A 23,565-nucleotide genomic window follows, 5' to 3' on the forward strand; every position below is an offset into this window, starting at 1 on the left:
CACTTGTTTTATTTTTAACACATTTGGATAGACTTTGATTATTTGGGGTCATATGAAAAGATGCACCAGAGTCAAGAAGCCAAGAAATTTTACCTAAATCAGAAAAAGATGAGGCTGCTGCGCCGGTTGAAGCTTCAGATGAGGAAGAGGCACCTTTGATGAGAGGCTGAAGAATCTCCATTAGTTGGGCCAGGGAAACTGGTGCATCCTGATCTTTAGGCTCCGATCCAGCAATTGCAGCTCTTTTTTCTCTCAGTTCCTTAAGTTTGGGACATTGTGGCCTGTAGTGTCCCGGTTCATGACAGTGATGACAAATAACTTTCTTCTTATCATAGTCACCATTTTGTCGGTTAAAGTGAGGAGGCCTATATGATCGAACATGATTCCCTGGTCTAGACACGGCTAAAACGGAATCATCTTCAATTTTTAAAGAACCTTTCCGGAGACGATTTTCTTCCATTGTTAACTCTTCAATAGTTTCAACAATAGAAGGAATTTTTCCCCTGTGAAGTAGGGCCGATTTAGTGGTTTCAAATTCCGGCCTTAATCCAGTGATAAACTGGTAAAAATGTTCAGCATCGAGTTGTTTCTGACGAAGCTCGATGTCTTCGGCACAATGCCACTTTGGTTCTAAAAGGGAAAGTTCTTCCCAAAGTTCGGACAACCCATTGTAATATTCACGAATAGTTTTGTCTCCTTGTGTCATCATTCGAACTTTTTCTTGGAGGTTGCACACGTGTGCAATATCTTTAAGGGAATACATATTCTTAAGGTATTCCCATGCCTTATCGGCATGATCAAATTTGGCAAGACTTGAGCATTTTTTAATGTCAACGCTATTGATAAGCCATGACATTATCTTCGCATGAGATATTCTCCATTCTTTCCATTTCTTCTCGTATGAGGCAATAGCCTTGATTTTCTCTTCTTCCGATAGAGGGACCTCTTTATCTCCCTCCTTTTTAGTAAGAGATAGCTTAGGTTCCGAATCGGAACCATCCACAATCCCCCATAAGCCTTTTCCCCATATATGGTGCTTCATGATTGAAGCCCATGTTACATAGTTCGTATCGCTTAGTTTCATAGGCATGATGGTGACTTTATCATTGTCATCCATCGATTACAAGGAGAGAAAGAATAGGGATAGAAGAGAAACAAGAAGAAAAATGAGAAAGAAAGAAAAAAAAAAAAAACAATACAACAAGATGTGAAATCTTATCCAATGAAGTGATAAAACACTTCTCTTCAAGTGGCGAACACTTTTGCAAACGGGCACGGAAACCGAGGCAGCTTTTCCTCAAGATTTAGTACTTCCGCGGCTCTGATACCATGAAATGAAATGGGGATCTTCGAAACACGAGCTTTGATTAACAAGAGCAAGTGTCAAGAATGACACTAAAGCATAACCCTTAAAAAGGGTATAACTGGAAACAAAATAAAAATAAAAAATGTATTCTTTATTGATATGAAAAACCAATTGCTTAAGAAGCATTGGAGTAAAATACAAGAGGGGCTGCACCCCTTTATATACACAGCTGAAAGAGGACTCAATAGAGCTGTTGGGCACAGTCCAACAGCTCTATTTAGAGCTGTTGGAATGTGTCAGTCCAACAGCTCTATTAAGAGCTGTTGGACTGTGTCAGTCCAACAGCTCTATTAAGAGCTGTTGGACTGTGTCAGTCCAACAGCTCTATTGCTAGTCAAGTCTGGACAGGACTTGACTAGCAACAGTCATTCTAGTTCAAACTGAACTAGATGACATAAAAACAAAAAATAAAAATAAAGGAAAAAAATACAGAAAAGAAAGAAATTAAAAATGTATTTATATATATATATATAATAATATAATATTATTATATATACATATATGTACAGTTTTACATTTTAACAACATCTAGAATTAATAATTCATGATTATATATATACATATGTATATATATATTAGAGTTATTTTCAAAAAGGCTTAAAGATTCAAACATGATACATATATCTAGTTTCCTTAAAACAAGTTCAATGATGGTTAACATACTATTTTAGAATTTTTTAAAAAAACATACATTTCGTTTTTATTTTAATCATGCAAAATATATGAATATATATATATATATATATACAATGGTAAAGAAAAAACATGTGTTTTTCTCATGCGTAATGCATGGGTTAAATACTTGAAAAGTGTAAGAATACATGCTAAGTAATTCCAAATAGAAGGAAGAGAGATAAGAGATAACAAACACTTCACCAAATGGGTAGAGAAAGAAAACAGGTAACAAATACTTTACCACTTTTTCAAATTTTTGAATATCATGCTTCCCGATGCACCAAAGAACTAGCTTGATTATAACTGAGCTTTGATACATGTTAGAAAGTATGCAGAAAGGTATAACAAGAATGCTTAATGCATTCACACGGTCCAATGAATGGACAAACACAAACCCACAATGGGGAATATAGAAATAGTTCACTAAGGGACAGCACAATAAGCCTTTAAAAAAGGCAACACAAAAATATAAGAATCTTTATTGAATGAGGGCTTAAAAAGCCATAAGTTACATAGGGGATTACCCCTCTATTTATAAGCAAAGGAGTGAGTGAGTGAGTGAGAGAGAGAGGGCATTGGGAGGCCGATCAAGGACTCGTTGGGCCCCCAACGGTCACATTTGTGACCGTTGGGGGTCCAACGACTCTTAGTTGGGACCCCAATGCAATGCATTTACAATCAAGAAAAAGAAAAATAAGAAAAGAAAACAAAGAAAAAAGGCAAAACAAAAGTAAAGTAAAAAGACTAAAATGCCCCTATTGGGCAGAATTACAAAAATATCCTCTATCAGGTATGATGTGATATATATATATATATATACACATATATATATATATATATACATATATATATATACATATATATATACATATATATATATATACATATATATATATACATATATATATACATATATATATATACATGATTACATATATTTTAACAGGTCTCACTTTCATCAACAGAAGCCGAGTGCAAGACCATGACCACTACCACGATGAAGGTGGCCTGGATGAGAATATTGCTATCTGACATGGGGATTTGAGTAACAGGAGTTTTCAAGATGTGTTTTGACAACAAGAGCATCATTTACATCTCCAACAATCATATGTTTCATGAGAGAACAAAATACATTGAAATGGATTATCATTATGTTCAAGAGGAGTATCTTCAAGGCAACATTGATCTGCCCCACGCATCATATTATAAACTAGCAAATTTCTTCACCAAACCTCTCTCAGCTCTTAGGTTTCACTTCCTTCTTGGCAAACTTTTGGTCATTATACTATAAGTTTGAGGGGGAGTGTTAAAATGTATATATATATATATATATATATATATATATATATATATATATATATATATATATATATATATATATATTCAAATATGTATATGTATAATATTCTTTTTTTGCATTTTATTTTTCGGTATTTTCTATTTTTTATTTTAGTCAATAGGCTAATGACTAGAAATCTAGCTGATAGACAGCCAACAGGTTGTTGACTAGCTATTAGACACAGTCTAACAGCTAGAAATCGTTAGATTGGTTCTAACATCTAAAAATCTAGTTGTTAGAACCAGTCTAACATCTAGTTTTGCCCCCTCTTGTGTGTATAAAAAAGGGGTGCTTACCCCACTGTAGGCATGTTTATTGCATACTTGATTCATTAATAAAATATGATTTTTTTCAACTTTGTGTGCCTTCTTTTGGCATGCTCCCTTAGTGGCATTTGTGAGTGTGACCATAGCGGCCCTTTTGTGCTTGTCCACTTTGGATTATTGGTAGACATTTGTTCATGCTTGAAGGCCCTTTTCACTTTACACTTGCCTTGGTTTAGTCCATCACTCATCTATTTTGGCTTGTTTAAGTTGAGTTGTGTGCACCTCAATTGTTGTGGAACTAGAGACATTTGTTTATTGGGGTGAGTTGTTTGCACCATGTTGTCGTGTCAGTTTAGATTGCTCGTTGGTGAGTGTCGTGTTGGCACCCGGTTTGGCTTTAACTGACGTTTGATATCTGGGTATCACTCATTTGTTTGGCATATATGATTTGATGTGATTAAATACTTGAATTGATCTTTATTTGTGATGGCTAATCTAATATTTGCTTGTGACCATGTTGGTCCTCGTGAATTGCATCTCATATTCTTGAAGATTATAAATTTTATTGTTCTTGCCTTGATTTGGATATTATTTTCAAAATCATCTTCCTTATGTTCCTATTGACTTCAGTTTGTTTTCATTACAAGTTCTTTTTTTACCTCTCATGTTTTCACTCTCCCCTCTTATTTGAGTGATTTTTCTTTGGATAAGAGATTTTGTTTTATCAGTTTTACAACCATGTATGTGGTGAGTTATGTGCACCCATTGTAGCTAATGGTGGTGTTTACAGTTTTACAACCATTTGTGAGGTGGCGTATGTGCACCTCTTGTGGTTGTAGCTGGTTTTATTGTCAGTTTAGATAGCTGGTATTGTTGGTGCATGGTCACTAGTATGGCTATTGCTGACATTTGTTTTGATCCCTTGTCCTATATGCTGATACACTCGGATTTTGAGGATGGAGTTGGAGGATAGTGAGGTGATTTCTTGTAGTGACCAAACTATGGCTTTTATAAAATCTTGGTGGGATTTGTGAAAATTGTGTCTCTTCTTATTTCCCTTTGATGTTAAAATTTGTTGTATGTGGGATTTCTAAAATCTCTTCATGTGCTTTCTAATCTTTTTCGCTGCTCTTTTGCCATTATAAGGGAAATGGTTATTCTTAAAGATTTCACTTGCATGAATTATGCATTATAGTATGCCTTGTTTGCATATTGATATTGAATATATTTATATTTATTTCATATTGATATTGTTGTGACATTTTAACTCTTGCATTTCTTTGAGTTATTCTAGTCTTGATGTTATATAATTTTTTTTTACTTATTGACAATTTGGTATAGTTGATTAGAATTATTGATGATTTATATTAGTATAATATCTACCTAAGGTATTGAAACATTGTTTGAGCATGATTGTCTCTTGAAAGTCTATATTGATAATGATCTCTAGTAATTTGATATTTTGTTTCTACCTTTTGAGATATGTTGATGGTCTCAAAGCTATCTTCACATTTTGTGGTTCTTGTTTCATGGATTATCGTCTCTTAATTGTTTTAGAAATAAGTTTTTTAGTGTCTTTTTTCTTTAATATTCATGATTTAAATTATTACTATTAACTCTTGTTTCAATGATTATTGTAAATACTTTAGAAATGTTTTTTTTTCTCATGATTGTTTAAATTAAATTGTTCTTATTTTACCATTTGACTTTTTTTTTCCTCAGGAATTTTGCATTTGTAAGATAGAGGCCCTAAAAAGAATAGTCAGATCTGATGGAAGGTTTGCCATGAGTAATAAATTGGATATAATGCCCCCTAAAAGCTAACATGGTCTAACTGGGAAGCTAGTTCACATGATCCGAGGCTTTGGACAGAAGAAAACCTCGCTTATGGATGTGCATTTCACAGTAAGAAGTCCCACAAAAAATAGGTAACTGTTCTTTATGCACTTTCAGATGCACATGGAAGTTAGATCAACTCACTTGAAATGTGTGAGCAGTCCATGCTAGACATGAGCACACATGCAAATGGAGTTTGCTTGGCTTGCAAGAAACATTAAACTTACCTTTGAAGGTTTCGTAGGTCATCAATATCATGAATACATCAAATATTTATGAACACCAGTCGTACTTCTCACTAAAAAAAACTTTTATGTTAACCAAATGTACAAATATTTTTTTCTTAATGGAGTACATCCATGTAAAAGGCAAAGAGAATCTTGGAATTTATCCTGTTAGAATAAATTTGTATCCGCTATTACAACAAGCACTTATTACTAGAGCTAATGATCACACCAAGCTGCCAAGTTTTTGCTTGTACAGCAGTCTAATAGGCATTTTTTGATACAAATAGAATCCTAATATGCTGCTGCACACATTGAAAATTATTGGGGGCTAGGGTTTTCTAAAACTAGCCTTTCCCTTCCTAACTTCTCAAAATCAAGATGGTAACAGAGCAACTGATCTTGCTCAGATGATGTTGGCCTGGTATGTATCTTTTCTTTATTCTAATTTCCCTCTGTGTTCACATATAAAACAGTGAAACTGATCAGAGAAGATCTGCAATCGATCAGATCAGTATTCCGCAAAACAATTTTTGCATGATCCGACAAAGAATATTTCACTTTTTCCACTTTTAATTTTGTTCTCCAAATGGATTTGATGTACAACAATCTAAAATCAGTTTCTCGTGGCTGTTCAGCGTTTAGTGTAACCAACCCCCACCATACGATGTTTGTGGGGTTGTGGACCCATAAATAACAAATATTTATTGGTCAATCCATTAAAAGCCATTTCCAAATTATTGTAAGACAGAAAAAAATAAAATAAAAAAAAGAAAATCATAAAGAGAGCATTGAATAATGAACTCTAGCCTTGTCTTGAATGCATGTAAAAAAGATGGGCCCAAAGATCATAGAAGTGCATGACTCAAATTCCTCATTATTTGTAGTCTCTTCATGCAATCCAGTACCAAGTTGCAATCGACCACATAACCAAGATCTTTGGTTGGTACTTGTTGAGCAAGAAGTGGGTGAAAGCAAATAAATATGAAGGTTAGCTCCAATTGCTCTAAATAATAACCACCATTTCCAAATCTTCTGCAAAGCACATGCTTGGTGATAATTTCTCAACCTCTATATTTTAGATTATTGCATGCAAGGGGCTCAGGAACGGAGTCCAGAAAAACAGTGTGACAACCTATCAAGATCCTATCGATATATTGCTTCTAGAGCGAAGTTCCACAAAGGCCTAAAATGTAAGATGATTGACTAGCTTGGCTAATTCAACCCTATGTGAGGCAAGGCACCCAGATTCTGATAAGTTGCCTTTGTAAATACCTATAATAATGCCACATTCAAGACTACAAAGGACCAACACGTAGGGAATATTCCTTTTCTATGCATGCCATAATTAATGTCATGATACAGTTGATGAAAAGTATAAAGCAAAAGTTCTGGGCAAAAGCAGAGGATACTAGAGAACTAACTTGACATATGAGAGAGAGAAAGAGAAACCTTACAGTTCCAGAATCAGAGTCAAAAAACCGATACAGAAGCCTAATAATGGTTGATTTACCTGCAAGTACACACCCTCATTAATAAATAAGCAAAGTTATTGGGACAATGATATTACAAATAAACAAAAGAGAGGGAGGAAGGAGAATTTTGTTGGAAGTCTAGAGAAAGGAAAAAATCCTAACAGTAAACCATATGAAGATTATTAACATTAGTTTAAGGTAATGCTGTAATTATGTAAAATATGTCACAGTTGATGCAATATGTCCGCAGTTATGTAAAATACACTATGCCAAGACATCATGACTCCAAATGAAAATAAACCCAAGTAATCATTTGTAGAGTACACATATAATCACAATTGGTTGCAAGACAACCAATAAAATGAAATCAAACAACTCAGAGGAAACTATTGTGGAGAATGAGGTCTACTAGTTTATCTTAACTTATTTGAATCAGGCCATCCACATCAGCAATCTAAAATAGGGTTGTTATTAGGAAGATGAGATTAGCTGAAGCAAGTTGACTAGCAAAATCAATTCTTAAATGCAATAATTAAAAAAAAATCAAATATCTTAGAATTATCCTCATATTACACATCTTAAAGGACTTGAAAAGTCTTACCACTGCCACTGGTGCCAACAATTGCTACACTCCTTCCAGCAGCTACCTCAAATGATACACCATCAAGTATCTTCCGATCTGTTAGGTAGCTGGAATATAAAAACAGAAAAAGGAGATAAGCTGAACAGATGAACAATAAAAAGCATATCGAGAAACAACCTTGAGGATCAGAGCAAAGTAATCTTGCAACAATGCAATATGACTATTATACTACAACACAGTGGCAATTTAGATAGTCTATCAAGTCTTTCCCTCTACACATATTCATATGCTTGTATCTCATCCTGACATGAACTGGATATTTTCATGTGTTATTTATACAATAACCTTGTTGACCAACACATCCATGTTTTTATACTGCATTGCTCGAGCAGATTTAGAGTAAGTAACTAGTGTGCAAAATAGCAGGGACAAGGACATCATTTTTTCCTTGTTCTTCTCATTGTAACCTTAATAAACAGCGGTCTTAATGTTAATATGTGGGTTGGCATTTTATGCCATTGTCCCCATCATGGACATGTATACCAAATTATAACTATTGTATACCCATTGTGGAATTCTGTCGCTTTAGTATGTACTAGGGTCAAGGGTATGTGTTGTAATCCCTAGAGACCTCTCTCTCTCTCTCTCTCTATATATATATATATATAAACATGCTACTACCATTGTATGTACAATCTAATTGGAAAATCATAGGTGCAAGTTATACCCACTCAATCTTGCCTCATAGATGTGTTTAGCATGTTTGGTTTGCTAGGCATCATTTTTTGGACGTAAAAATAAGATTTTATGATTCATGAATGGGAAATTGATTTTTAAATCCCTTGAAAAACCAACTTACATTTTGCAAAAAGAATGATTTAAAATGTGTTTTCTACTAAAGAAACTGTATAGATCACATTTGTAAGCTAAAATTTACAAAAAAAAAACATTGGAAAATTTGTGAAAAGTGTTTTCTATTAGATTGCATGTACAAACAACTGTAGCAAATTGATATTCTATACACATAAATGCACACACACAACTATAAGTTTCTTTAGGTTTTTAAGTGTTTCAAATTTGGATAAGTTTGGACTTGGTCAAAGTTGACAAAGTAAAAAATTGGATGAACATGGTCGGGTGCGAGGTTGACTGCACCCAACACTTGTTGACCCACACAACAGTGTCAAAGCAGGTGCTTCAGAGGTACAGAAGCACCCATGTTTCACAGTATATACTTTAATGAGAGGGAGGAGTGACTCAGCATCAATAGCTGCTGCTCCCATCTCCTCCTTACTCTCAATCTTCCTTCAATACCCTACTTCCTCTTCTTCCTTCATCTGCCTCACATGATTCATGCAGAACTGACACGGTATCAAAGCACAAATCCTTCCCAGCAGACCTATGGTGACTCTGAACAGTAGGAAAAAAAAGAACAACAATATTTGTAGCACGGTTGTGACTTTCTTGTTGTCCGCTCCCTTCCATCATCCTTCAATTTCTTCTATTGTCAAATTATTTTTCTCCAATTCCATTCTTTACACTTCTGTTTCCTTTCTTCTTTCCTCTTACTTTCTGTCTTCTTTCCTCTTTCTTCTTTCTCCATTCTTCCTAAAGTTGTCAACCCTCAGATTTGGTCTGCAAACTAGATCTCTAAAACTCAGCCAGACATTGCCGATATCATCCACAACCCACCCTTTTTGCTGAAAATTTTGTCAAGACTCCAGCTTCTCTCCTCGAGTTTTTCATTCATGTGGAGAAGTTTAGAGCTATCAGGCTCATTGGGACCAGGGTTACCGGAAGCGCCTAGCTAAAAGGGGAAGCGCGCTTCGGAAGCGCGAAACGTCGCGCTTCCGAAGCGTGGGGGGAAGCGTCCCCCTTTTTTGGGAAGTGTGTTTCCCTTTAATGGGAGACGCGCTTCCCTTTAATGGGAAGTGCGCTTCCCATCACGCTTCCCCCTCGCTTCCCCCACGCTTCTTCCTCGTTTCCCCCTCGCTTCCCCCTCGCTTCCCCTGTTTTTTAAATTTTTTTGTATTTTTTATTTTTATTTTTTTTCGCTTCCCCCTCGCTTCCGAGACGCTTCCTAGGTCGCTTCCGGGACACTTCCTAGGTCGCTTCCGAGACACTTCCCGAATCGGTCCTAAGTGGTCCCACGCTTCCCCGCTTCCTAAAATTTTGAAAGTGCCTCGCTTCCCGTATCGCTTCCCGCTCCCGCTTCCTCAACTGGCAACCATGATTTGGACCACTTCGGATACAAATCTTTTGGGTCAACAGTTGGAGTTATATCCATTTGGATCATTTGGCACTTACTTTGGATTGGACTAAATTCCAAAATTTGGATCCTCTAAAGCTTGGATTGTGGATTGTTTAGATCTTCGGTCATCAACTAAATCTTGGATCCTACATCTTGGATCGGACTTTAGACAATGGGCTTTGAATCTTCTAAAGTTTGGGCTTTAGATTGGATCTTGGATCATTTAGATCTCAGATCTTGGATCAGACCTTGAATATCAAAGATAGCATCAAAAGGTCCTTATCAGAATTTTGACTGCTTATGAGTGGTCGGCTCATTCTTCAACAAGTACACAATCAGAGATCAAATTATCTTGACAATGTTTCGAGCCACAATTTCAAGTTCGGATACTCCCCAGAAACCTTGAATTTAATCAATTACCCTTTGATGCCTTTTAAGCAAGCATGCCCATACTGTCAAGCTAAAGCTCCAATTTCTGTACCTAAGGTCTTCTTTATTGTAGGGTTTTACCCCACATATAGCAATAAAAATAATAATAAATTGTGAGCACCCATTTAATATTTTTACATTATGAACTATATTACCACCAACATATTTTTTCCTTTTTGAGATAGAATAAAATTTAATCATATTGGAAGAATCAGTGACAAGAAGTCACTGATTGATTCAGCAGTATACAGCAATATACGGTCAATCCACTATCATAAATTCAAATTTAGATTGTCCAAATCCAGATAGCTAATGGTTAGGCCATTTCTGAATTACACAAATTAGAATATCTTTTTGTATTATCAAATTAATAGAAGCAGGAATTGAGGGCGCCCCTTTGAATAGCATCCTTTTTTTCAGCCATGTGAACAACCATGCTGAAAGTAGCCACTTCCAAACTAATCGTCATTTTTTCCTTTTCCTTAAGGACTTAAACCCAATAACAACTCTGAAATACAATTGCCCTGTGACAAGAAAAAGATGTATGACCAGGCTATGATAATTAGCCTTTGAAAAAATAGGCAGAACCAAAAAGGTGAATAATAGACTCCTCTTCTTGGCACATGTAACAGTAGGTAGTTATCAATGCATACCATTCGGGCAAACACCTTAGCCCTCGAAGAACGGCTGAAACTCCAGATCATGCCTTTACAGAAATGCTCCACTCTGTCTAGATAAGTGAGTGGTAGCAGGATGCAGCTGAAAAGACTCCTGACCTCTCACATTTCCAAGTAAAGAAGTTGTCTGCCTCACTGGGTCTTAATGGTGATAATAGGTTTGGTCAAGGTTGTAAGTAGTGTATTGCAACCAGTATCGGTCGTGCCCAAAGTAAGATATGTATAGTAGCGTATCGTAAAAATTGTAAATTTCACGAAACAATTCTTTAAAAATCTAAAAAAAAAACAATCATAGAATACAAGAACACAATATATTTATGTAATAAGATTAACTAAACATAGATATGTCATTAAACATTTAACAACACACATTTGGATGTGCAGCCATGCCAAGGGGAAAGGCATACAAGCTAGAGTTCTGAAACATGTCTATATATAAAAGTCCTCTTCAATATCAAACTTCAGCTCAATGATTTCCTTCATTTATTGCATCATTCAGTGGCTTGAGATGATTATGTGACATCTTCATCTTCTGAACTAGGGACCACCCCTAGTAATTTCTTTACAACAAATGTTGCAAGTACTTGTGTCTTTCTTTTATCATCTTCTATAAGACTAGTAAAAAGTTCAACATGAATATCAAAAGGAATGCGATGTGTACATAATTTAACAATGGAATTGCTATGCCCAATAACATGACATTTAAATCTATACAATCCTCCATGCATTACAAAACAACAAAAGTTATACTTCACTACAATGTTGTAAGTATCGTGCGATATGTATCGTTACTTAACGATATGATACATGTGTGTGTATCGTATCTATATCGTATGCATCATATGATATTGGGTGTATCGTATGATACACTTTCGATGCATTTTAAAAAGGGTCGAATCGTAATTTTTTCTTTTGGGGCTTTAAATACCTCTTAAGAGTCGAATCCCTCATTTGTGTAGAGGCCATTAGAGGGTATTAACGCACCCTAGGAATCGTGAAGACAAATTGGGAGCTGATCCGTGCGTAAGGGAGAGGACTTTTGCAGTTTGCTCAAGTAAGACTGCATTTTCATCCAATTTTCACTCAAGAAAATAAGATAAGGTAAAAAATCTTCGCTCTTTGTTTCATTTGTGTATGATTGAAGTTGGAGGGTAATCTCCTTTCTTTTTTTATTTTTTTAGAAGATATTACTTTACTTTTAGTTTTTTATCATTAATCTCATTTTTTGTGTTCTTAGAACTCAAAATTTGTCCATAAGTGTGTTATTGAGCATTGTTTTACATCTTTGTAGTGATTAAATTTAGTAATTTGTGCTCTAGGAGGTCGATGAAGGGTGGAGGTCGATGAGAAAAGGATCCTACATTGAAATATTGTACACCAACTGTCTTGGATATGTATTGGAAAGGAATAGTGAAATATAACTTGTGTGGTTTTGTAATGCATGGAGAATTGTATAAATTTAAATGTCATGTTGTAGGGCACAACAACTCCACTATAAAATTACGTATACATCGCATTCCTATTGATATTCGTGTTGAGCTTCTTAGTAATCTTATAGAATATGATAAAAGAAAGGCATGAGTAGGTGCAGCATTTGCCGGAAAGAAATTGCCAAAGGTGGTCCCTGATTCAAAAAATGAAGATGACCCATCATCATCTTAAGTCACTGAATGATGAAATAAAACAAGGAAATCATTGAGCTGAAGTTTGACCCTGAAGATAACTTTTATTATATGTTTATGAACTCTAGCTTGTATGTCTTTCCCCTTAGCAAGGCATTTTATAACTAAAAAATGTAACTTTAACTTTTGTAATGAGTTATGAAAACCTTTCGGCTTTTAAATATATCATGATTTTGTCTTAACCATTTATATTTGTTGTGATTAGATGTGTGACTGCACAACCAAATGTGTGGTTGTTTAATGTTTAAGAACATATCTATGTTTAATTAATCTTATTATATAAATAAATTATGTTATTTTATTATATGATTTTTTTTAGATTTTTTTATATTTTTAAAGAATTTTTTACTAAAATTTATGATTTTTTATGATACGATACGTATCTTAATTTGGGCTCGACCGATACGGGTTACGATACAATACTTACAACCTTGCTTCACTATTACTTTCAAACACATCTCCAAGTCAACTGGTGCATAATATTTTAATGCAAGATCCTTTGAGAGGCATCCTCCAAGACCTCCACCCTCTATCGACCTCCTAGAGCACATATTACCAAATCTAATCACTACAAAGATGTCAATCAATGCTCAATAACACACTTAAAGACAATTTTTGAGTTCTAAGGGCACAAAAAATGGAATTAAGGGTAAAAAACTAAAAGTAAAGTAATATCTTCTAAAAACATCAAAAAAGAAAGGAGTTTACCCTCCAACTTCAATTATATACAAATGAAGCAAAGAATGAGGATTTTTTATCTTATCTTACTTCCTTGAGTGAAAATCAAGTGAAAATGCACTCTTACGAGAGAAAACTACAAAGGCCTCTTCCTTGCACAAAAATCGGACCCCAAAACGCTCTCAAGTCCCCTATGGGTGTGTGGGTTTCCCTCTAATGGCGTCTACACAAATAGAGAAATCAGCCCTAGGAAGGCCTTTAAAACTCGAAGTAAGAAAAAAAAGTTTTTGCCCTTTTAAAGTGCGCCTGAAGTACATCATACGATACACCTGATACGGAAAAGACACACACTCGTATCATGATACGAGTGTGTATCGTATCGTTAGAGTAAATAGTAACGATATGTATTGTACCGTATTCATACGATATGGTACGATATTTACAACACTGGGTTTGGTAAATACATCTTCTTGATTTCATCCTCGTTAAACAATATAATCCAGCCTTCTATTAACAACCAGCATTATTTAATGAGAATATTTTTATCTTTGGTGAGATTAGACAGATGGGAGCACCATTCCACCAGTGTTCTCATACTGTACCACTTCAGCCCAAAGCTTCAGCTTGCCTCCATTGCTCATTTTAATGCCAAGTAACGATGAAGATTCTTGAAAAATGAATACCCAGTCCTTACAAACTACTGATCCTCACCTCTATTTGTTCATGAAATAGTTCTAAGGTTCATTAACGGAATTACTTTGCTGTGAGGAATCTGGTCCAAAGCCGGACATCTATGCAAATGTGCACCATCATTTAGACAACAATACCATATTAAACTACATCAGCTTCCTACGAATTCAAAAGGCAGCATGACTTTACCCCAGTTAATTAGATATCCCCTCTCTCTTTTTTGAGGGAGAAAACAAAGTATCATTGGCATTAAAATAGAGTATAACAGTAGTACATGGGCAGGGGACAAGATGTCACCCTAAGGCCAAGAAAGAGGGAATACAGAGTAAGAGTAGCAGAAACCAAAGCATCAAATTCATGAGACTCCAAACCGTGGAAGGTCAATCCAAGATAAGTCTGAATCCGGCCATTTGAGTCTGCACCTCTCACGAAGCTCCCACTGAACTAGATATCCCCTCTCACTTGTGCCTCTCTGAAGGAATACTCACATGATCTTTTCAATTCCATTGCTCAACCCTCCAAGGAATTTTCAGGATCGCCAACAGATAAGTTGGTATCTAAGTAATAGTGTAACTTATTGATGTGATTCTTCCTACAAGAAAGGGATAACACACTGTCCCAAATTGTATTTTCCTGGAAACATGCTCTTCCACTCTTCCCAATAGGAATTTTCTGACTCTCCTTGAGATAACACATGCCTAGGTATGGGATAGGTAATTGACAGTATCAATAGCCAAAAATAACCTCGAAAGTTTGGGTGATGTAAGGATCAACATTGAGAACTAGAAGAGTGCATTTCTCCATTAATTCTCAGCCCCAAGTCTTTTGAAAAGCCTTCAATGCTAACCATGTACAGCAGACTTGTAATACTGAGGTTGCATCAAATACCACAATATCACTAGCATACCAAATCATTGTCAGATTGCTAATACCGTGTCAAGAAGCCAATTAAGATACTTTATATATAGTTCTGCATTATGGTGGCAAGACCTGCTGCAAGATTAAACAGAAGGGCTACTTCTCACTTTCGGGGGAACGTATGGAGTACTACGATCTCCCCTCATGGAAAGTTTTGGCCTTGAGGCCAAGAATGAGTCCAAATATGTTTTATTTTATGACTCATCTCAACTGTCGATATATACTATTGTTTCTCGCATCCCTAGAAAGTCAAAGTAGGTGTTAATTATCCAATTTGTGAGCCGCCAAATGATTTGTGATATAAATACGTAAACGCTCATTTCTGTTACGAATACCAAATTCATACTCAATTTTGAAGCCATAAGTGATTTGTGATATAAATGGTGGATGCCTGGAACCAAGTTACTTTTATCTGTTCCCCCCACCCCCACATATTGAGCTTCTCAATTTTACTCAATAAGTAATTAGCTACAAAAGGATTTTTTTCTAATGAACAGGTCATAAGTGATTACTTCTTTTCTTTTGTAAAGATGAGAAAATCGGCCTCATTTCAATACATCCATTATTTTTTCCTTTCTCTTTCCACTTTACAAAGATGAAAAATAAAAACACAAGTATATTTATTCCTTTTCCTCCTTATTCTCAAAAGAATGAATACTATGATTCGCATTTTGAGCATGCATGGATACAATATCTATAGGATAGTCATTTGTTCTCATTCAATATCCACAACCCTGGATTTATAATTTAGTGTATAAATCAATTGGCTCAGTGAGGATAGCTAAATGCTATGCAGTACCAACTATTTCTACAGAAGGTGGTGAGATGATATATTGAGCAATTACTTGTCTATGTTCTTTGACAAAGATAATGCATCAAAAGTTCCACACAAATCAGTTCTAAAAAGAATTTTTCAAATTCACTAAAATATCATGGGCTAATTCTTCAATAACTACTAATCACAGAATATTCATATGGCTAAGTTTTCATTTATTTCTAACCATTCCTATAGTTTGTCGGTTTTACTATCCTACCATTCTTCACTTATCATGTGTACTTCGCATTTCGAAACAATTGATTACTTCCTTATGGGTTCAGTATTTGTGCCTTATCTTGTACCTCATAGGTATCCTAGCAACTTGCCTTGCCCTAGTGCTTTTTTTCTAGATTGGTATTTCCATTGGAAGCTACTCACTGCACCTTTGGAAAATGGTCTCATGCCCATCTAGAAATGTCCAATAGACTTTTACTTATTTATGCTTCCACAAAAGCTTTTGGAGAAAGTACTGAAGCTAAATGCAATCACTACAGGAGAAATGAAAGATGAAGAAAGCAATGGTGTCCACAATCACTACATGTTAAGCATCACTGTCAATGGCAAATACATCAGAGGTAAAGAGTACCTACCCAAAGTGTATATTTTCAAATTGAATGCTCCCACCGCTCAATTTCAAAGGCTTTGAGCATGGTTTGTCACTTATTTCAGGTTTCACCTTCAAAATAAAACACATTCACGACAGCAAATGGAACCATATGACAACTCAATAATATTGGAGAATAACCATAAGACAGGACAGTTCTCATGCAAAATCCAACATAACAAACTATAGAATGAAGAATAAACTGCAACAGAGGCACATAACTTTTGGCTATTTACAAGAACTTAATTAATGTTTTGAAGGTTCCAAAAATGGACCCAAGTTTTGTCTCAATTAGAAATTACATCTGTTAGTATAAGTAAAAAGGTGTTTAGCCAATCTCAGATTAACATGAACCGCAAAGAAGCAACAGTTTTTTAAATCCAAAAATAGTTTTCCTCTTTTCACTCATTTACTGAAATCCAGATCTCCAAACCCACTCAATGAGTGCTAAAAAGACACAAATCTCTTCCTCTTACCTTTTCTCTGCTAGCCTAACCCAACCAAGTCTCTTACAACATGATCTCACCTACTCTCTCTTAACCTATCACCCTTTCCTTTTCAATTTTTGTGTTGTAACATGGCCTCTTTCCCTATCTTTGTCGCAATTCACCCAATAGCTTTCATTTTTTCCTCATTTCTATTCTGAGTATCCCATGACTGTACCCACGTTAGGCACACTTCTTGCTTATTAACTTACTATTTTTCTGATTTTTCTTTTTTGTGGGCTTTCAATTGCATGATGAACCACTTACCCAATTTTCATAGGCAGGCACAAAGGTATAACATATACTCTCTTTCCAGCTGCTGCACGTTACTTCTTTCAAGTCAGATCAGGTGGTTTGGAGCCATTTGGCTATTCTGTTAGTCACATAAAGTGTTGTTTTCTATGTGCGGGTGCGGCGCAATTTCAAAAATTTTGGGCACGGGGACTCTGCTATATATATATATATATATATATATATATATATATATATATATATATATATATATATATATATATATATATATATATATATATATATATATATATGTATATATATTTTTAAATATATATATATATATATAACAATAATAAGACTCAGTCAAAGTTGTGCCCATTAGGGGACACGGCTATATATATAATAATAATAAGACTCGGCTATATATATATACATATATATTTTTTTTAATATATAAAACAGCATTTTTTTTAATTTTTTGCCCTAAAATGGACAAAAATAGACTCTGTCAAAGTTGACCAAGTCCAAAATGTGGACGGACTCGGCCCCGGTGCGTTGACCGAGTCCGACACTTGGTTGACCGTGTCCGCCCCGTGTCCGAAGCCGTGTCGGGGCGTGTCGACGCGGGTGCGCCGACCTCCTAGCCGAGTCCGTGTGACATAGGTTGTTCTTTGATAATATAGTTTATAGCATAGACACCTGTATCGTTAAAAGTAATTTCTCGGTGAGGGTATTTCTCAGAGAGATTTTCAAAAGTTGATAAATCTCGGGAGTTTAAAATTTTGAAAAAACAACAAATAACCTAAGAAAATAATAAGTTTTGTATTATTTTTCTTTCAAAAATATAAAGAAACATGTTTTAAAGGTTTTAAAATATAAAAGAAACAAAAAAATAGGAAATGCAAACTAAAAAAAACATGATAATATCACAATATTTTTCATTTGCCGATACTTTGAAAATATTTCTAATATATTCCCGATATTATCGGCAATCCTGAAATTGCCGATAATATCATGATATATTCAAAATATCGATGACAGTGGTTTATAGGGCTCTCCAAAAAATGAGTGAAGCACTCAATCTAAGATAACCAGTTATGAAAAGTTTACACTAATTTGAGATCACCAAGGGAGATGTGAAATGAGGCCTGACATCTTTAGGGCTGGAATTGGTCGGGTTTCTGTTGGATACCTGACACAACCCAAACCCGGACCCGAAAACCTGGGTGTATGGGCGTGAAAGATGCCAACCTGAATATTATTCAGTCCACCCAAACCCAGCCGAGTAACAAGTGGGCCATGTTCAGAATATAATTTTCCCAGATATCCGACGTGGCCCGGTTGACTTGATCACTTTGTGTGTATTTTTTAGTGTAAAAACATATTTTAAATACCCTTTGGATACAGGTGGGGTTTGGACTTCGTTTTCTGGACCTGATGTCACCCAGGTTGGGTACCCAAACCTGACAAGGTGGCATTTGGGTGGGTTCCGGTGAACCCTGATGGGTCGAATAACAAAATCATTGACAGCCCTAACATCTTATAAATATGGGATATATTTATTTCCCATTGTACCAAGGAAATGCAAAGCCTACAACACTTCAATATTTTTTACTGGTCACAAGCTGCTGTACTGCAAAAAGTCAATTTCATTGTTAATTAGCAAAACATATGCAAGCAGATATACTATTTAAAGCATAAATAAATCATCCCTTGCTCAGTCAAAAAACAATCCCTTTAAGCGACATATGACAAGTCATGTGAGGTCATAACTTATATAAGATCATAATTGACTTAGATGAAATTACCATGAGACAAATTGCCTGCGTGATTTTTTTTTAGTATCTTATCCAAAAGAAAATATCATCTATGATGTACCTAATAAGTGATTCCTATGGTTAACTCGTGGTATAATGTATCAAAGATCTTAAACAGGAAATCTTGGAGAAATTCCAATCCTAGCTTTAGATCAATAAAACCTTAAAAGGAAACAATAGTACCATGTACAAGTGTTAAAGTTATCTTTAATAAAAACCGAGTGAAAACTTTGTTGTTTTCTAATCCCAGAAAAATATAATAAAACTTGCTTCATATACAGAAACAATGAAATTGTATACTAACATGACATACCTCAAGTAACTCAAACATGGACTTCATATCGATAAGGCTTTGCCTGGTTTCACGGTAGACACTTCCTAGGAAATTAAGTGGCAGAGAGAGCTGGAAGAGGAGTCCATTAACCATAACCTATGCAAGTTGACATCATTGTCAGCATCACGAAATTTTATCCCTAGTTAAAGTTAATCTCAGAACCAACACATGAAGTCAAGACTCCATAAAACATGTCTTTGAAATCAAAAGATGTCATTAAGAGAGAAAAACATGGTAACGTGCACGCATTCCAGAACAGAAGTCTCTTTCTTATGTTTAATAAGGCACAAAAAAAATAATGAACAGTCAACTTATTAATTGATCTCCAAACTTACATTCTGGTTGTAACCAAGAAAAAAGAGTTGCAACATTCATATCCATAATTACCACTCAAAACATTAAAATTAATCATCAAAAGCAACTACTACAGGTACAAATGCCAACATCCATTGTTTATACCACAAAAATCAGAAGCAATATTTGCATATTTTTCTAGGAAACATGGGCCTTATCTTTCAATTAGAAATTATCATTATATAATGACCACAATAGCGCTACGGATGGCTTGCGGCTCTGGTGCACCACCTGACACCCTCTATGTTGCAGTGAAGTCGGTAAGCTTCCAGGCTCTCTGCATCATTGGCATTTGTGTTTTTTTTTATATGGAAGAGATGAAATTAAGAGGATCTGTTTGTTGCAGATGATGCAAAACAATTTGGGAGTTCTGTTGGTGGTAAAACCAAGGGAAGAGAAAATGATTTACAGGCATGAGCTTGAGTACGAATCACCATAAACTCCAATTACCAATACTGAGACCCACCCACAAATATTGTTAAATATTGTGTATTTTATATGTATATATTCATATATATGTATTTATACACTTTATTGTAGGAGTATATATATTACATATATTATGTGTATAATACATATATTTGATGTATTTATCTTTTCCTTTTCCTTTTCCTTTTTATTTTTTATTTTTTGTTTTTGTTTTTTGTGGCTGGTTTGACCAAAGTTTGACTAGCTGCGAAATACAGCTTTTGATGCAGATCCAATTCTTGAAGACCCAAATCCAAATCCAAATTTTCAAATGCTTGAACTTGTGGGGCCCACCCATGGGGCGCCACCTACTAATTGTGGCAATGAAGACCAAGTGGGGCCCACTCATGAGATGCCCCCTCCTGAAATAGAACTTGAAGACTCAATAGGCCCCACTCAAGTGGCGCCCCACCTTAAAATAGAGTTACAAGGAAGTCGTGCAAGGGGCTTTGAGTGCCTCTCTAAGGAAAATGGAAGTCGAAGGAGACGTCTAATTTTGGAGAAGAAGACTCCTTATTTAGTTTGGTCCAAGTAGGCTTAACCAAGAATAGCCCAACCTATTTAAGTTTAACTAGATTTAGCCCAAGCCTATTTGGGGTTTATCCATATTTAAGTTTTCAATCAATGTTTGCTTATGAATTTGTTTAAGGCATTATATGCCCTCTTTGGCCAATATATAGGGGTGTGTTTGAGCTTGAAGAATCAATCAAATGAAATGATTGAAATTGTCTCTCTCTCTAGTTTGAGTCCCTCTCTCTTGACTCGCCTCTCTCTCTCTCTTTCACGAGTCCCTACCCCTGACTCATCTCTTCTCTCATTGAGTGTGTTGATTCATAGTGGGATTGCTCCAGAGTTGCAGCCAAGGCCCACCTCAACCCGGCGTGCTCAATCCCAAGCCCCTGGCAGCCCCCATTTCCCCAAGCCAAGTCGTGGTGCATCTGACCTTCCCCAGACAACCCAGCCTCTATAGCAGACCCCAACCAAGTCAGCCTGAGCCCAGTAAGTCGTGCAAGCCCATTCCATTAACCCAAACCTAGTTTAGAGAACCCACCAAATCTAATTTAGCCCAAACCAGAATTCTAACAAACCTTGAATTTCGTCAGACTTCGAAAAATCGCTTAGCCCAAACAGTGAAGTAAATGAGTTTGCAAATTGGACCCAGTATACTTTAGGGTGTCTAGTGTCTACCCTCCAAATTTCAAGATTTATTGAGCTCTTTATAAAGAGAACTCGATTTTACAAGTTGGCATGCATGTCCCCAAAACTTAGTTTGTCCCTGTCTTGTCTAGTCCAGCTACTTCTAAAAATCGTATCTCCATGTCCCTGCGACACCTGCCCCTGAAAATTTAACTGAACCAAGTCCTAGGTGTCAAGAATTATCCTTCCAAATTTGGGATTTTTCTGTGTTGTTTGAGAGTTCTGGTTTTTCTCCTGAAGTCTATCAAAAAACCAAACCCTTGTTTACCCAAGTTGACCTATTGACCAAGACCCTATGTAGTCAAAAGCCCCAACTAAGCATTGACTAGTCTGCCTAGTCGGTCTAGGCATAAGTAAAATGCCTAGACTTTGCAATCCCTAGGTGGGTACCTTAAAAGGTACCAATTTTGGCAACTAGGCAACGACTAAGGTGCCTAGTCGGCGACTAAGCTGCCTCCGCCAAGGCATGAGGGTAGTTTAGCCATTTATTATTCTCATATATATTGTTATTATTTTGTATATATATAATTATATACATGTGCATGTGTTTGTGTGATTTGTTTTGTGAAATCATGAAAACATGCTTAGTTATTATATATTTATATTTATATTTATATTTATATTTATATTTATGTGTGTGTGTGTGTGTGCTACTTTGCTTCTAGGATTTTTTTGATGAAACATTGAAAGAATGCACAGTTAATTTTAATTGATTATGTTTTTTATATATGTGTGTGTTAAAAGATTGAAAGCATGTTTAGTATTATGAATTATGTAATATGTTATTTATATGTGTATATGTTATTGTGCTTCTGTGAAAGGTTGAAAACATGTCTTGTTGATTATAATGAATATATATATATATATATATATATATATATATATTTTGTGTGTATACAATTATATATATATGTATATTCTGGTTATGTATATTAAATATTAATATATTTTGTGAAAGCATATGTAATTGTGTACTTGTGTAATGAAAACATCTTATTAGTAAAAGAATTAAACATATTTTTATGAATCTTTTGTGTACTTGTTTATATTTTAATTGGGGTACTGACTAGTCCCGCCTAGTCCTCGACTAGTCTTTTTAGGGGTCTACCGACTAGGCACCGCCTAGCACTTTTGACTACAACGCCTAGAATTTGACCTAACCGAGCCCACCCCTACCCAAAATTCCTACCCTAGGCCCAGGTACGCATCAGCTTCCATTCCACAGCCAAGGGCTCTACAAGCTGCTACTTATTTATATCAGGTGGTGGAATACTCGTGACAAGATCTGCTTTCGCATGGCCGCTATTGAATTTAGGACGGGATAAGAACCTCAAAAAAATGTGAGAAAGAAGGGTGACTCAATCCATTGGGGGTGGGACCTGCTTGCTGGCATAATGAAGGCTGGAACATGGGAATTCAATGTCCCATGAACTACTTTCATCTTGTTCGTGGACAAACCTCGTAGAATTATAGAAAGGAGAACTAGTCTAAGGGCTAGTCAATCTAGCCGTTAGACTAGTCTAACAGCTAGTTAGAGGGCTATCTTTTGTATATATAGGGGATCTCCAGCTCTTGCAAAGAATGCATTCATTGTGCATTTTATCATTAATAAATTATTTATTTTTTAAGTGATTTGTGGCTCTCTCGTGCCCTTAGTGGCTTGTTATTGTATGCCCTTAGTGGCTTGTGTTTGAACCCTTTTGTAGGTGTGTGGACTATTACTCCCTAGTTCATTACATGGTATCAGAGCCTTGTGCTCTTGGTGCTTGTGGCCTTGGTGATCAAGTGTTTGTGTGATTGTGAGCTCGTGGTGATCACGTGTTCGTGAGGCCGTGAGCTCGTGGTGATCGTGTGTCTTGATACTTCTCCTTCTTCTCCTTCTCCTTCTCCTTCTCCTTCTCTCTCTCTTTTCTCTTTTACTTCTTGTTACTTTTCAATAGAGTATAAGGAAACTTTTGTCACCATTCTGATCAAGGTTGATAACTCCAACTACATGACGTGGGCGTCAATCATGAAGCATCAAATTTGGGAAAAGTCTTGTGGGGTTTGGTGGATGGATCCGACAAGGAGCCTAAGTTAATCCTCACAAAGACTGACAATGGAAAAGTGGCACTACAAGAAAAGGAGGTAAGCAAAGTCATTGCCGATTATGAGAAAAAATAAAAG

General features: G+C 35.8%; 1 protein-coding gene across 3 annotated transcripts in view; it reads right to left on the reverse strand.

Annotated features, from left to right (window-relative positions):
* LOC149839374 (ABC transporter B family member 25, mitochondrial-like) overlaps window positions 1–23,565 on the reverse strand; it is a 248,133-nt gene that overhangs the window by 110,905 nt on the left and 113,663 nt on the right. For all 3 annotated transcript variants that reach the window (XM_090002513.1, XM_090002512.1, XM_090002511.1), the window contains exons 11-14: window positions 19,360–19,476; window positions 16,497–16,582; window positions 7,783–7,871; window positions 7,164–7,219 (exon numbers count right to left, since the gene is read on the reverse strand). In XM_090002513.1, coding sequence (XP_089858639.1) covers window positions 7,164–7,219; window positions 7,783–7,871; window positions 16,497–16,582; window positions 19,360–19,476 — 348 coding nt within the window. The remainder of the gene's footprint in view (window positions 1–7,163; window positions 7,220–7,782; window positions 7,872–16,496; window positions 16,583–19,359; window positions 19,477–23,565) is intronic.

The sequence above is a fragment of the Nuphar pumila genome, chromosome 4 (assembly GCF_984573655.1).
Source record: "Nuphar pumila chromosome 4, dmNupPumi1.hap1.1, whole genome shotgun sequence".
Taxonomy (NCBI): domain Eukaryota; kingdom Viridiplantae; phylum Streptophyta; class Magnoliopsida; order Nymphaeales; family Nymphaeaceae; genus Nuphar; species Nuphar pumila.